The 14,915-nt window shown below is 50.5% G+C and overlaps 1 protein-coding gene across 1 annotated transcript in view; it reads right to left on the reverse strand.

Moving 5' to 3' along the window:
* Nucleotides 1–398: 398 nt before the first annotated feature.
* Nucleotides 399–14,915, reverse strand: part of CHAT (choline O-acetyltransferase) — a 49,889-nt gene continuing 35,372 nt past the window's right edge. The window contains exons 9-15 of the mRNA XM_033841849.2: nt 14,473–14,573; nt 13,432–13,560; nt 10,720–10,842; nt 7,626–7,767; nt 7,428–7,490; nt 2,401–2,538; nt 399–668 (exon numbers count right to left, since the gene is read on the reverse strand). Coding sequence (XP_033697740.1) covers nt 399–668; nt 2,401–2,538; nt 7,428–7,490; nt 7,626–7,767; nt 10,720–10,842; nt 13,432–13,560; nt 14,473–14,573 — 966 coding nt within the window. The remainder of the gene's footprint in view (nt 669–2,400; nt 2,539–7,427; nt 7,491–7,625; nt 7,768–10,719; nt 10,843–13,431; nt 13,561–14,472; nt 14,574–14,915) is intronic.

A 14,915-nucleotide genomic window follows, 5' to 3' on the forward strand; every position in this document is an offset into this window, starting at 1 on the left:
TTGCACATAATAAGGTGACTCTTTCGTTGGGCAGAAACATCACCTGGACACGCTAGGTCCTGCTGGGAAGCAAACCAATATTAAGCTTCCATGGCCATGGAGGGAAGTCAGTGGTGCCTTCCCCATCTCGCCCAGGCCACCTCTGGGCCAGGCTGGCTTTATATCCCAGTGCGCAGGCCTGAGGGCACCTTGATCAATGATGACGATTCCCATGCATCATGAGGGACGCTTTCCTCCTAACACTCCAGCTTTGTGTGATGCCTCAGTGTGGGCTGTGTGTTGGGTCCATAGTTACAGGGGAGCTACAGAAAGCTGGGGTAAGGGTTGGGACAGGGGTTCGGCAGGGTCTGGCAGCTGCAGAATGCTGGGTTTGAGGAGGTGAAACCTAGTGGCAGCAGTTAAGGTTGGTGCCCCTGGCTGGGCCTTGTTACTTTTTCCTTTGTCACCAGTGGCTTGCCCGTGGCACACGGTGGCCGACTGCAGAGGCCTCTCATTTCAATGAGGCTTTCTTCCACAGCTTTTGCAAACTTGGTTGAAGAGGTCTCTTTGCAGCCATGGAAGCTGGAGATGCAGAAAAGGATGCTCTCTGGCTGGGGGTTGTAGCAGGCGCCGTAGCCGTTAGGTACCACAGGACCATAGCAGCAAAACATCCCCATGGTGGTGGGCACCTGGAGGAGAGGACAGGTCAGAAGCTGCTTGTTCTGAAAGTCTGCTATAAAGCATGGCGTTCCAACAACCCGGGGGCCTCGATGGGATATTTGCTTCTCTTTGACTATTTTCCACCTGGGTGTTTGACTGAATTAACCCCATCAACTGATTGCTTCATCATGGATGGCCACAGCCAGAGTCGTCGAAACAAACCCATCTAACTGCATGAAATCAGAAGAAGAAGGGCCGTAAGGTCCTCCCTGGTGTGAAATCTGCTCTACTTGTGAAGTCAGAAGCTCCCAGAGTGACCTGGTGCTGGGTCTCAGCCGAGTCTCTCCTTCACCTGGGGGCTGTTTGAATCACCGAGGCAATCAGAGCAATTTACTAAATGGTACCCTGGTGGCACCCAACAGTTAGATGGCTTCCCAGAGGGAGTAATTTATGAACTGGAGGAAATCTGGCTCGTCTTCTCTGTCGATTTTTCCCACATCCTTAATTACTGTCAGTATTGCCTGGCTGGTCTGATTTTCTCCCCACAGCCTGGCCACGCACAATTACCCGGCACTGGGCGTTTCAGAGCTGGCCACCGACTGGGGTGTTAGTTATGTACCTGACATGTTTTGAATTCAGAGGGCAGAGATTTTGTAATTTGGATCACAAACCAAGGAAGTGTTTCTGAAGGCATTCAGGCCATACATATTCATTCCAGTTGGAAAAATGAGTCACCACACCCTAAATTAATTTTATTAGCTGGCTTTAGAGGGAAAATAGAGCACATTCTTGAGCAGGTGCAGGGTGGGGTTTGCTTTAAACCCACAGGCTCTGTGTGCTCGAGCCTTCAGAAATGACACTGGCCATTTTAATGGGGCAGAACCAACCATTAGTCTTGCTAATAGAGTCACCTCATTGTCAGATAAATTTGCCGTGTAACAGCCGAAGGCCATAAAGCCGTTCCCAAGCACTTTTTGCCCATGGATGGTTTCCTGAAGAATTTATGTTGCTGTGTTCTGCCCTCGTTTATTCACGTCTGCAAGCTCACTGCCATAATGCCAAAATGAAATTACTGAGTGTGCTTTTATCCTCAAACACAACTTTATCAGCCCTTTTTATTGCCCGCGTCCAGCTTTTCGCAGATGAGGTGGAGTTTTAGTAAATTGACATTCGCGGGGGCGGGGGTGGGGGGAATAGGTAATTTCTCCCCTAAATGGCTGCCTCTCTCTAATGGATTGCATTCTGTTTTTGTGTCAGTGGTCCTCCAACAGAACAAGCCTGTAGCACTGGTTAGGAGATGCTGGGCCAGCAGTGGCCCCTTAGAATAATGGCTGTGACCTGTTTGGAGGACCCTGTCTGTGCCAGCCGCTAGGCTGGGCTTTCCACTGATATTGTCACATCTGGTTGAGCCAGGACCTTGCTGTGGGCCTGTCGGGCTTCAGAGCCTGTGGTCACCATGGTGGAACACCACGTCTCAGGCAACACTGGAAGGAGTAAGCCTAATGGTTAGGACACCAGAATGGGTGTTCTCCCATCCTGCCCACCTCTGCTAAGGTGGCATTCATGATTATGCCCATTTAGAAGGTGGGGAGACCTGTACTCTGAGCATTCAGGTCCTTCCGTTGAAGGCCACGCAGCTCACTGGGAGCAGAGCCAGGACTTGCCTGACTCTAAGCAGTGGGCTGTAGACACCGAGCTCTTTAGAGAGCCCACTGCTTCCACTAAGTGGCTTCTTGGGTGACGGCCGTGCTAGGGTTGTACCTGGCTGGTGGAGAGGATAAACCGGTTGCTCATCAGGTATGTTTCATCCGTGAACATCTCGGGCAGTTCCTTGCACACTTCCCGAGCCAGCTCCTGCAGCCCCAGCAGGTGGTTGTCAATGGCCATCCCCGTTATGGCCTGGGTAGTTGGGGACAAAGAACAGGACATGAGACATGGGCTCCCCCTCCTCCCCTCCTCTCTAGTCCGCAGTGCTAAAGGGGACTCTAACTGCTCTCGCCTACCCAGTACTTGCTGCAGACCACGTGTGTGGGTGACCGCCCAGGACCGACCACTGTACTACACGGTCTCTGCTCCTTGGGCCCTTGTGCATTTCTCCGTACACAGGATGAGCCAGAGCAGGTTGGGTTCTAACACGAGGATGCCTCCGTTAAAAGTCAGTGAGTCTGAGTCCTCCCAACAGCATGGTCCCTGCTGGCGTACACTCTGTATAACTACTCCGTGCTCTAAGTGGAAAGAGTGGGGTCGGCTGGGCCATCCCCAGTGCCTTCTCAGGTAGGGCAGGAATCCGGGCAGGAGCACGGGTGCTGGGCCCCATCCAAGCATGGGGAGGGGTGCCCCGGGCTATCACTGGACAGACTCTCACCACAACCAACACTTCATACTCCAGCAGGAGCCCAAGGAAAGAGGGGTAGAGAGCACTGAGGTCTGTTCCTGAGTCTTGGCTGCTGTTTCGTAGGCTCAGAATCAATTCAACTAAACTGGGTTCGTAATCTAAGAATAATTTTGAGACAGGAACTAGACAGCTTAGCAGAGGCTCAGTTCACATTTTCAAGGGTTTTTGGATGAAGAAAGGGTTTTCCTTTTTGTCACAGGTATTTGAACTCTTATCAAAGGATAAGAGAGGGACTTTCATGGTGGTCCAGTGGTTAAGACTTTGCCTTCCAATGCAGGGGGTGCGGGTTCAATCCCTGGTCGGGGAGCTAAGATCCCACATGCCTCGTGGCCAAAAAACCAAAACATAAAACAGAAGCAATATTGTAACTAATTCAATAAAGACTAAAAATAGTCCATATCAAAAAAATCTTTTAAAAAAAGGGCGGGTGAGAGAATAGCAGTGGAAGCAGTGGTAAGAGAATTTCTGTGTAGGAGGAGCCCAGGGGTGGTGGTGGTGTGGCTGGAAGTGTGGCAGTGAGGCCAGGGCACTCATTCTTCATACTCCCAGCTGGAGGCTGCATGCGTACCACGCACATGGGTTTTGCTTGGATTACATGCTTATCTGGGGCAATTTGGGGGGCTGATGGAGACATGGGGGCCACATCTGGTCTCTCGTATTAACCTCTGGATCAACAACAGGGTAATCGTGAGTAACTCTTGGGGGTTTCACAGTTACGTAAGATGGCCACTTAGCTGTTAACGCCCCACCTAGGAGGAAACCTCCCATCACAATGAACTTTGTTCAGGTTTACAAGTCACGTTTTGGAATTTGACAGCTGTTTTCTTTCAGTTGCCAATGAATGCATAAAGATGACTCAGAGGCCCCGGTCTCTCCAAATGCCCCTAATTATGGGCTGAAAAGACATGTTATGCAACCACCGCTCATTTTAGACGTGCCCCCTTAGGACAGAGGGGAAGAACTGTGAGACAGACCAGCTATGAAGTAGATGCACTTTTAATTTCTCTGGTTGCCTCTGTTTAATGACTGATTTGTGTAGATCTATCAAAGCAGCTATTCTGTGCAGCAGCCAATCCACCCCTGTTTTCACCATCTCTGAAGTCACTGTAGCAATTGGGGTTGATTTAACAGGTTGTTTGGATCAGAGCCATGAGTAGTAATGAGTAAAATGACTCAGCATTCAGTCTTTCGTTTCATTCAAGGGATCTTAATTGAGCACCTACTATGTGCCTGAGCAGCTGCTAGAGAACAAAGCAGTCGCAGACTCAGCCTCACGGAGGCTGAGTGTGATGGGAGACAGATGTTAACCAACCATACAAATAAGCTTGTGATCATAAACCGAGTAAATGCCAGGAAGGAAAAGCATAAGGTGCTGTGAGAGTATGTGATAGCGAGTCTGGATCACTTTTGCTCCTTTCCCTGGAGTTTCCTTTCTCCACTACCACTACCAAATATACTTGCCAGATATCTGGAGGTCTCCTGGCTTCCTTCCTCTGTCCCTTACCCTGCACGGCCAACCAGGTACCAGATTTACCTACAAAGCATCTTTATAGCTCTCCTCTTCCTATCCCTTGTCTCTTTTACTTTGTCGTTTTCACCAACTTAAAATAGTTAAAACAACAGAAGCCTATGGCAATGCTTTGGAAGATATTTTTCTAAATTTTTCATAAAAATTTAAATTATTATCAAAGTTGTATATTTATAGTTAAAAAAAAAACAACCAAGTAAGCCAAAGGCTTATGTCACTTTGCCAGCACTGAGTCTCACTCCACAGAAGCAATCACTTGGAACCCTTTTAGCGACTGACTTTCTTAGTTCTAAACAACATGCTTAGACTGCCGTTACTGCATTTTTCAGTTTTCTTATTATAGAAGATGAAACTTTGGTTCTTTTATATCCCCACTCCCCAAATACACTTCCACTCTCCTATGCTCCCAAATAGAGTTACATTTGAACTCCTTGTTGCTTGATCAATATTCAGTGTTTACATGGTTATAATTATACAGGTACTCACAGCTGAGTCCTGTAGTGTATTAGAATCAGATTTCCTTTCTTATTCAGTTTTTTGTTTTCCCTAGAAATGACAATTTGTAAATAATTAAACTATGATTTTCCCACTTGCTTACCTTTCTATGTATCTGTAACTAATTGATTCCTAAACCCTTAGCTCGAAGTGTAAAACTTCCCTTAGTACATTAAAATGTATCAGATAATTTATCAATTTAATTTCTCCTTTCACTTCTTGCTTCTCTGTGGACCATCTGTTCTCTGGGTCTGATGAACAGCTGTCAACATGGGATCTCCCTTTACTCTCATCCTCTTTCTCTACCTCTTTCTTGTGTTGAATCTTCTGATGTTTGAGCTTATGACTTTCCTTTTCGTGCTTTATTCTCTTACATTAGTGGTCTATATCCTCCAATAGTTTTACAAGAAAGAGAGCTTAATAAGTAAAAATTTTAAGACCTTATCTGTATAAAATGTCTTTATTCTAGCTTCAAATTTGATAGTTTAGCTGGGTATAGAATATGCATTAAAAATCATTTTCCCTCAGAATCTGAAGGTATTGTTTCAGTATCTTCCACCTTCCAGTGATGTTAAGCCCAATTATGTTTTTATTCCTATCTTTGTATTTGATTTTTTTCCTCTCAGACTTTTTTTTTTTTCATACCAAGGAAATTGGACAACACTAAGGTCAAAGGAGGAATTGAGGGGCTAACTGCTTCTCACATAGATCATCAGCGAATCCTCTTCTTTTCAGTCCCACATGCACTCCTACTTTTGGTGGAGCCTCCAACACCTGAGCCGTTCTGAGGTTCTGCAGTGCACTTCACTGGGCTCCTGGGTCTCCCTTACTGTTTGCTTGCGTTTTAGCTTTCTCTGGTCTGCTAAGTCAGATGCCATCTGTTCTGCTTTCCAGCTCTGAAACTTTGTTGTCACCTCCTTTCCCATTCTCTTTGCTCTAGTGTATTTATGGCTTTAAAAAACCCCTTTGCTGATGTTTTTGAGGGTCTTAGAGGGAGTGACAGTAAACCCTTGTGTTCAGTTCACCGTGTTTGATCAGAAGTTTGTGTCTTCCTCTTCAACACCCCCTGCCCCTGCTCTACATCAGTCCTTTTACCAGCTCTCCCTAAACATTATCTAGGTCCCTAATTCTATCTCTTGGCAGACCACCCTACGCTCCAACCAGTCCTTCTACCTGGTCACCAGGGTAAGCTTTGTGACAGGGAAATCCAGCATCACGAGCTTTCCTGCTTTTCTGTCCTTTGCAAGCTGCACATACGGAACTACTTGCTTTCCCTCCAATAGGTCTTATTCTCTCAAGACTCTTTGCCATTGCACATGCTGTTCCCTTCTGGGGCCATCCTTCCCTTCTATACCCACCTGACAAGCACTTCTTCATGCTTCAAGTCTCATATTAAGCACCACTTCCTCTGAAAAGTCTTCCTGGCTTTCCCAAGCAGGAGAAGGAGCTTGCTACTTCATGTTCTCTGCTACTTCCTGAAGCATGTAAGACCTCTTCTCCCAACTACACGGTACACTCCCCAAGCATAGGGCTTCATTTCTTATTTCCTAGTACCCAGGGCCTTGCCTGGCATAAAGTGGGAAAACAAAGGCTACCCACTGAACACACGACAGCGAGCTTGATTTTCCCCAAACAGAACAAACACTTAACTATTCCGATGAATCAGGGACCTAGCAACTGAATTACAGAAAAGCCTACATTGGCTAGTTCTAAAACCCAGATATGTGTTGTGCTTGCTTTCGAGTATATAGAGTGAAATCAGTCAACTCCGTTTCAGAGATTATATGATCCTTCAGAGACTGTATCAGAATGATTTGCAATTAATACATGGATCACCAGCCCAAGTAGTAGCTTATTCTCTGTTTGTATGCAAATGATGGCTTTGCAGTGCTAGAAAATATATTATTTCCCTAAACTAGGGAAACATTTCCCTTACAATTTCGATTTCACCGTTAACTTTCAGCAAATATATTTTTTTAATTCACAGGCAGTATAAATAAATACATGGAGAATAAGAAGACAAAACCAGTCCTGAGTGGGAATAAATACCGCCTCACCTGAGATTGTGCCAAGTGTGCAAACCACCACACATCTGACTCTCTTGTATAAATTGTAAAGTGCTATACATGTTGGTGTTATTATTATTGTTGTTGTTTCAAAGACCATTCATTGCATTCTTGTAAAATCTGTGTAAAAACCAGGAGTGGTGTGTTACCCAGGTTCTAAAAATAAGGAAGAGGAGGCTCTGAGAGGTGAGGTGCTCTCACCAAGTCGCTGCACAGGTGGTGGCCTGGCTGTCACCCAGAGCCCATGCCGAGGCCCCAGCACTGGGCACAGCCCACAGTCCTGAGCTGAGGCGAGGTCACTCACCATGACTGTGTACTCGGTCTGGGCTCGGATGGCATCCTTCAGGAGCAGTAGCTTCTCTGAATCCTGTAAATGGACCAGAGACACAGCGCATGGGACTTTAAGAGGGTGCTCAGCGGCAGACAAGCTAAAGGAGCTGGTTGTCTCGTGGCCGAGAGGACAGGCGGTCCCCCTGAGACTCCTCGGGCCAGCAGGACTTACCGGCACGGTGGCCGTGTGGTCAGTGATGGTTTTCACGAAACGCAGCACCTCCAGAGTGGCTGATCGAATGTTGTCCACCCGTCCCTCGCGGAACCGACGGATGGACGCGCTCTCGTAGGTGGGCACGAGTCTCCTGTGGAGCCTGCACAGGATGAAGGAGGAATGGCAGACGGTGCTGCCTTCTCAGGGAGTCATAAATGCTGAAATAGCCTTGGCTGCCCTTACTTTTACAATCCTGCCTTCGCTCTGCACAGTATTTCATTTTAACGCTAATAGAATTCTGGAGGAGATTCCCCAAAGATGAATGTCGGGGAGCCTCGGATACGAAGAGCTGAGCACACTTTCCTGCGTGGGTGATATTGTGTGGATATAAAATAAGGAAGACGTGACTGGTAGTTTTTTTAAAGTCCCAGTCTGGTGGGAAACCTAGAGTTTTCTGCGAGATCCAATTAGTGTTTGATTAATAGCACAGCATGGACTAATTCATCATTCGCACTCTTGAGGGAATCCTGTTTTATTTAGAAACAATTCAAGCATGATCTATGGATGGAGGCAGGGAGGGGGCCTTAGTGGCCGTGGGTGTCAGCTGCTGCAGAGGCTCACCGTCCAGGGGCAGCAGGGCTTCCAAACAGACCCATGGGCACAAGGGCTGTGCCTCTCCTCCCTCACGTCTGTGACCAGAAGAGCAGTGGCCGCTGTCCCGACCAGCCAGAGCAAGTCTCTTCCCCTTGCACACCAGGCTGGCACACGCCCTTCTCACCAGTCAGGAAAGTTGTTGGTGTTGGGGTCAGGGAGGGGAAAGACACAGAACTCAGAGAGGGGCAGTGACACCCCGAAGTCACACAGCAGGCTGGGGCCCTGTATCTTGGCCTTCTCAGGGCACGTCTCTCCCACCCTGGGTGAGCTCCAGGAGGAGGGAAGGCAGAGCCTGGTTTGGCACAGTGCTTGGCACTGTATGGCTTGCCAAGCGAATGACACTTTCTGTACACTTATGTCTCATTTCCCCAAGACTCTGGCAGGGAGCTCACTTCCTGTATCTCTCTAGCCCCTGGGGGCAAATGCCATGCCGAGCACAGAAGTAGACGCCATCACTGGCTGGTCGCTGATCAACCCCAATTTAGGTAGCTTCCAGGTTTCTGCTGAATGTAGGAGCAGATTAAAAACTGTCTGTTTTGTTACAGCTGAAACTCTGAAGAATGCATTCCACGGGCAGCAGGTCGTATTTTGCCTGTTCAATGAGCCCGGGAGCCTCTGGCCACATCTATTCCTGGCCATGTCCAGTGACAGCAAAGATCCCTGGAGGGTGGAGTTGGGAGGCTCTATGCAGTGTCCACCAGCCCCTCTGGGCTTTGGATCTGAAGCTCTGAAGTGCTTGCCAGGGGGCACCAGGGCAGCAGTGTCCCCAGTTATGGCACCAGCAGAACACTGACCTCGTGGCCCATTTTAGCCACATACCATCTGAGTATCAGAACGGCACTGATTGCAGTTCCAGAGGCCAGGTCCTGCCGGTGAGGTCTCCATGTCCTGGTGACGAGCACAGTCCTTGTGTGGGGTGGCGTCAGCCTGACAGATGACAGAGTGGCTGCACTCCCTTCCCCCTGAGTCACAGCCCCCTGCATGGGACACTGGGCTCTGGGATGCCGCCTGCTCGTTAGTGACACCTCCTTGCCCCGGCTTTCTCCAAGGTCGCTTTATGCCTCCCCGGCTGCAAACCGAAGGCAGGTTCTGGTGGGGGCATAGTGCTATTTACTGCCCGTGCCAGTTTATGAGCTATAGCTTCTGGGGCGCTGAAACCAACAGGGGCCAGCCCTGTCTTGAGGAAGATCTATTTTGCATTTTACTTTTCGCCTCCTATAAAAGACCAGTTAGGCTCCCAACCCTGCCTTCAACCCTTACCTCCCTACGCTGCATCCCTTCCCCAACACACAGCTACCATTATAGAGATTTTTCTAAACCACACACCTCACTGTGCCACCCTGGGCTAAAACTCCTGCAGTGTCTTCTCATGTCTGTGACAGTCCCTGATGCCTACTCTGTCCCAGGTGTGCAAGATACCCAGAACATTATGCCTGGGGGAGACAGTCTAGAAAACAAAGTCAGCAAATCAATGAATAAGGGAGTCCACATGAATAACGACTGCCATGAAGGAAAAAGCACAATGTGCTGTGACAGAGAACTGGGTGGCAAGGAGCCCCGAGGTGACCTCTGAGGGCTGACACCTGGGCTGAGACCTGAGCGGTGGGAAGGAGCTGGTACGTGAAGAGCAGTGGTGATGGGTGGGTGGGCAGAGGCAGAGCCAGAGCAAAGATCTGCAGGCGGAAGAGAGCTTGGGGCAGGGCCCCAGGGAAGGCTGGTTCACAGGGAGCCCTTCAGGGAGCTGGACTTTGTTCTAAGCATGAAGGGAAACATGGTAGGTGATAAAGACTGACTTGCATATTTCAAAGTTCATGCTTCATGAAGACAAGATTAGAGGGGACAAGAGTGGAAGCAGAGACCCCCCGGGGCATGCTACAGTTGACCAAGCACTAGATGATGGGGGCTTCGGAGGGGCCGATGGCAGTGGAGGTGAAGGGAAGAGGATGGAGGGTAAACATTTGGAGGAGAATTGACATGGGAAGGAGGGGAATGAGAGACAGAGAAAAATCAAGCCCCAAATCTTTGACTTGACCCCCTTTCCGGGGTGGGCAGGGTGGGGATGCTAGTTCTGTTTCCTTATCAAGGCCAGGAAAGGTGGAGAGGAACAGGTCACAAATATACAGGGACCCAGGTGGGCTGGGTGAGATCAGCAGGAGAAGCAGCCTCCCTACCTGACGTCCTCATCACCTGCCTGGCCCTTGTGAGTGCTGCGTTCCTTCCCCGTGAGCTCTGTGCCCCTGGGCCATCGCTCACCAGCTCCTTGACTGCAATATCCTTCTTTTCATTTCTGAGGTTGGACTCACACTTTGAAACCCAGTTAGGTGACACCTCCTTCCATGCAGGCTGCCCTGATCATACCCCCATCCTCTAGGCCCACAGAAAGTCATCTCTCCCTCCAAGATGATTCTAGACTCTAGAGTAGCTTGTCAGTCAGCCCACCTTAGCAGGCTGTACTTACCTATAGAAGGCCAGCTGGAGGGCCACCTGAATAAAGGCATCGGGGCTGCATTTCTGCTGCTTAATGAATGTTTTCCCATAGTCATCAAATTTGTAAACGGTGAAGTCGAGATTCTTTACTATTCTGTGGAAGAAAAAGAAAAGATGCATTCATCGCATGCAAGATAGAATGCACTCACCACAGGGTCTAAAGAAGTTTCTCGATCCTGGTCTACATCCCAGCATGCTAGATATCCAGTGCACTGTCAGAGACAGGCCTTGAGGTTTGGAAGTGCAGAAGGCATGCCAAGCAGGGTGACTCTGAGCTAAAGGTGAGGCTTGGCTGGGTAGTGGCCCTGCTCTGGGGGTAGGGGAGGTGGGCCTGGCTGCAGGCAAGGACGTGGAAGCATGAGGGACATTTGCATGGGCAGGGAGAACACTGCCCACAAACAAAGTCCTAAATTGCCCACAGAAGAAAGCCTGAAAGAGGCCATGCGTTCGATCTGTTTGGGAAGGCGTGCCTGGCATCCCCATGGACTCTGGGCATCCCGGCCATCCTGCCAGACCTGCAAATCCCCTATATCCAGGGAAAAGCCCATTTCTCTGATGGCTGCAAGCAGCATCTCCTCACTGAGACTCGTCCCTGTCGTGCTATGGAAGAAAGGCCTGGAGCCTGGCCGCTGGTCACGGTCACCACAGCAAAAGCTGCTCATCTGGGCTTTGCTGGTGACTGAAAACCCATTTTACCCAGAAAGGGCTGCTGAGCCTCCCCTGACATGCGTAGGTCTTTGCTGCTCACGAATCATTGTCAGAGCAGCAGGAAGAGTCCCTGAGTCCACACTGAGACCTTCCAGCGCCGGTCTCCCCCAACGCCCACCCTCACATATTGACCAGTCTCCTCCTTCATAATGAGTCTGGGGTCCGGGCTGACTGCTGCCTGAAGCAACATCCAGCAAGGTCCTTGCCACCCATCCACCAGCCGCACGTGTGTGTGCGCGCGCAGAGCCCTAGGTGGGCAGCCCTGATCCTCCTCCCACACTCCCTCAGGATTTTCTGTTCCCTGCCTGCTTTGCCTTGAATTATCCCTCCAGCCATGTGAGCTCAGCTCTCGGTGGGCCATGCCAGGCTCCGGGGACCCATCAGGACTCGGAGAGGGCCCAGTGCTCATGGGAACTCACTGCTCAGTCGGGACTGTTGACCCACCGTCCCCCAACAGGCTGAGCTTACAGTCACCACAGACACCTGGGAACCTCTTGTCCAAGCCCTGGCCATCAGACCCTACCTGCCTTCCATGGCAGCTCAAGACCCCCCTCAGCTCCTGCTGCTTCCCCACCCACAGGCCTCTCTTGGCTTTTCTGGTCCTCCAGAAAGGGAAGCTGGGGGTCTTGGGACCGCGTGACTCCTGCTTGAATCCCTGAAAGTAAAGGGGCTCCTTCCCCGGCCCAGGGTTCACCAGCCCACCAGTTCACTCTCCTAACAGCCTGTGTGTCCCAAGAACAGCCCCGTAGGGTTGAGATACGAGCACAGCTTTACAGATGAACACCTGAGGCCTCTCCTCCTCCCCGTGGAAAGCCATTCAACCTCCCCAGCAGCTCACTGTGGGCTCATCCTCGCCATCCCTCGGCCTCTGAGCCCGGCCACGTTCTGTCCTGCTCACCTGTGCTATTCCCACAGTCTCCTCACTGGCTCCCCGAAACCCATGCACAAAATCCTCCAGGGGCTCCTCACTGCTACAGGACAGCTTCCAGTGCCCATAACCTAAGGACATGAAGTTCTTCACAATGTGACCCTGACTTCCCTTTATTATTGCCCCAACTCTGGCCATTCTCTCACTTGCCGGCCTCCAAACCAGCCTGATCTCTTATGAACCTAACTCTCCCCCAGCTGCTTGTACCACGAACTCCTAGTCATCCTTCAAGGCCCAACTCTGTAAAGCCCTCCCTCAGCATCCTGGCAGAACCCAGCTCCCGTGTCCTCTGTGTGTTCAGGTTCGAATGCCTCTCTCTGGTTTTGGTGCTCATTGCATCTGATATTTTTGTGTTGGGGGTCCACTTCCTCCACTAAAATATGGAGGGCAGGCCCCGTGGCACATTGACCTCTGTGTCCCCAGAGCCCTACCAGAGGCCTGGCACACACCAGAGCTCTACACGTGTTTGATGCATGAATGAATGTAAGAATGAATCAATGTACTCATGCTCACTTATTGAATGAGGGAATGAACAACCAAAGTCCAGCCCGTGGCTCCCAGCACACCTTGCCACTGTCAGCGAGGGCTCACATCCATCCCTGGCCCTCCTGCCTAGGTCCCATTAGGGCCAGCATGGCCCTTGGGAAAAAAGGCCCCTTGTCAAGTTGCAGTGTAAATTCAAGCAAATTGAAATAGCTTGGATTCAAATGACTTATTCAAACCAGTTGTTTATGACTCCCCCGAAAGCAGAGGATGATTTCCCCGCCTTGACTCTGCTCAGTCAGGTGAAACCTGCGGGGAAAAAAATAGCTCCACGTTTGCATTTTATGGAAATGATGGATACTTCAGCAAGGTTATTTCCCCAAGAGTTATAACTCCCCTTCTGTTTGACTACATTTCCATGAGGGGGTGGGCGGAGGCAGGTGAGAGGAGGCAGAGTGGCTGGGGTCTTTGGAAGCTTCCAGGGTGCCTTGGTAGCTGGAGGGGCGGGGGCGTTGTAGGGTGACCCCCAGAGCATCACCCCCAAAGACCTGGGATTCTCCTTACTGTTGAAGTTTTTCTGCCGAGGAGGCTAAGAGGCCTTGAATTTCCGGAGAACATTTCCACCTCAGTCTCCTGGGTGCTGGGAGCTCTCTGACCGAGTCGGCTCGGACCATTCTCTTGCTGGTCTTCACCCTGCAGGACAAAGTGGTGACCTCCTGCGGCCTGCAAGCTGGAGGGCTGCGGGCAGCTTGTTTCTTTGTGCTGCAGTCATCTTAGCTGTTGGAGTCTGATTTGCCCCCCAAACCATGAAACAGATGAGCAGACTGAAGCTCAGAGAGACCACCTAAATTAGTGAGTGGCAGAGCTAGGATTCCACCCGGTTCCACCTGACTCCAAAGCCCAGTATTCCTTTTCACGTTTTCCATTTGACCACGCTACACCACTAACCCTTAAAAAACACTCGGGGGCAAATGGAACAAGCAAATTGTGTTGTTCTGTTTACGAGGGCGGGTTTGGGTTTTCAGTGATCCCGAAGAGTTCCTGAATCATGGAAGAACTTATAGATTCAGGGAGAAGATCCTAGAAGGAGAGATGAGCAAAATTGTGAATGGAGGAAGGAAGAACATGGTGTGTTTAAGGGACACAGAAGTACTCAGTCTGTGCAGGATGGGAGTTGGAGAGAGAGACCCAGCCCAAGGGAGAGGAAAGAGGTGCAGCTCAGAGACCTCCCCTCTGTGCTGGGTCAACAGCAGGCCCAGCCCTGACTCTGGACAAGCAAGACATCGACCTGGACTTCCCTGGACCAAAGCAGATGTTCCTTTAAAGCTGAGAATTCTTGGCCAAGCCTTGCCCTAACTGCCCCTAACCTGTCGCTCAGTCTGCCCCTAACCTGTCGCTCAGTCTGCCCCTTCTGTCCATGACCGATAGAGCCTATGATGCCTTGCTCAGGTTGGTTTTCAGATTCACCTTTTGCTAAGACACTTTCCGGACTAGTGCGGCCCCCCAGCGGCCGCCCACATTTTCCTTGGCCTAGCTTGGGGGCTGCTTGGCAGTCTGGCTTTGCCTCCTCTGGCTGCTCGGGAGGGGCCCTGCTCCCAGACTCACATGTGCTTGAGCAGGTGCTCTGTGCATTGCACCAGGACAATGCCGTCGAAAGGGGAGTGTTCGCACACCACGCCACAGGTGCCGTCTCGTCCCACCACAAACTGCAATAGGAAAGAGAAGTGAGTGGACCTCTGGGACAGTCAATATTTCAAACCAGCACCTTGGCCCCAGGTCAGGAACCCCGCATTCTCCTTCTGCCCCCACCTCTCAGGGGGAAACTCTCCTCTAGGGACACCAAAGCACATCATTTCCTGAAAAGAACGCTGCATGCCATTGCCACGGCCTGAGAGTATGGGAGCCTCAAGACAGCTCTAAACTGTGTGACCTCCTTCCCAGAAATGCCCCAGGCAGTGAAGGTGGAGCCCAGAGCTCCCTGGCTCAAGCAGCCCAGCGATTCCTAAGAGCTCACGCCGAGGCTGTACACACTCTCCTCGGGTGCTGGG

Source organism: Tursiops truncatus, chromosome 16 (genome assembly GCF_011762595.2).
Source record: "Tursiops truncatus isolate mTurTru1 chromosome 16, mTurTru1.mat.Y, whole genome shotgun sequence".
Taxonomy (NCBI): Eukaryota; Metazoa; Chordata; class Mammalia; order Artiodactyla; family Delphinidae; genus Tursiops; species Tursiops truncatus.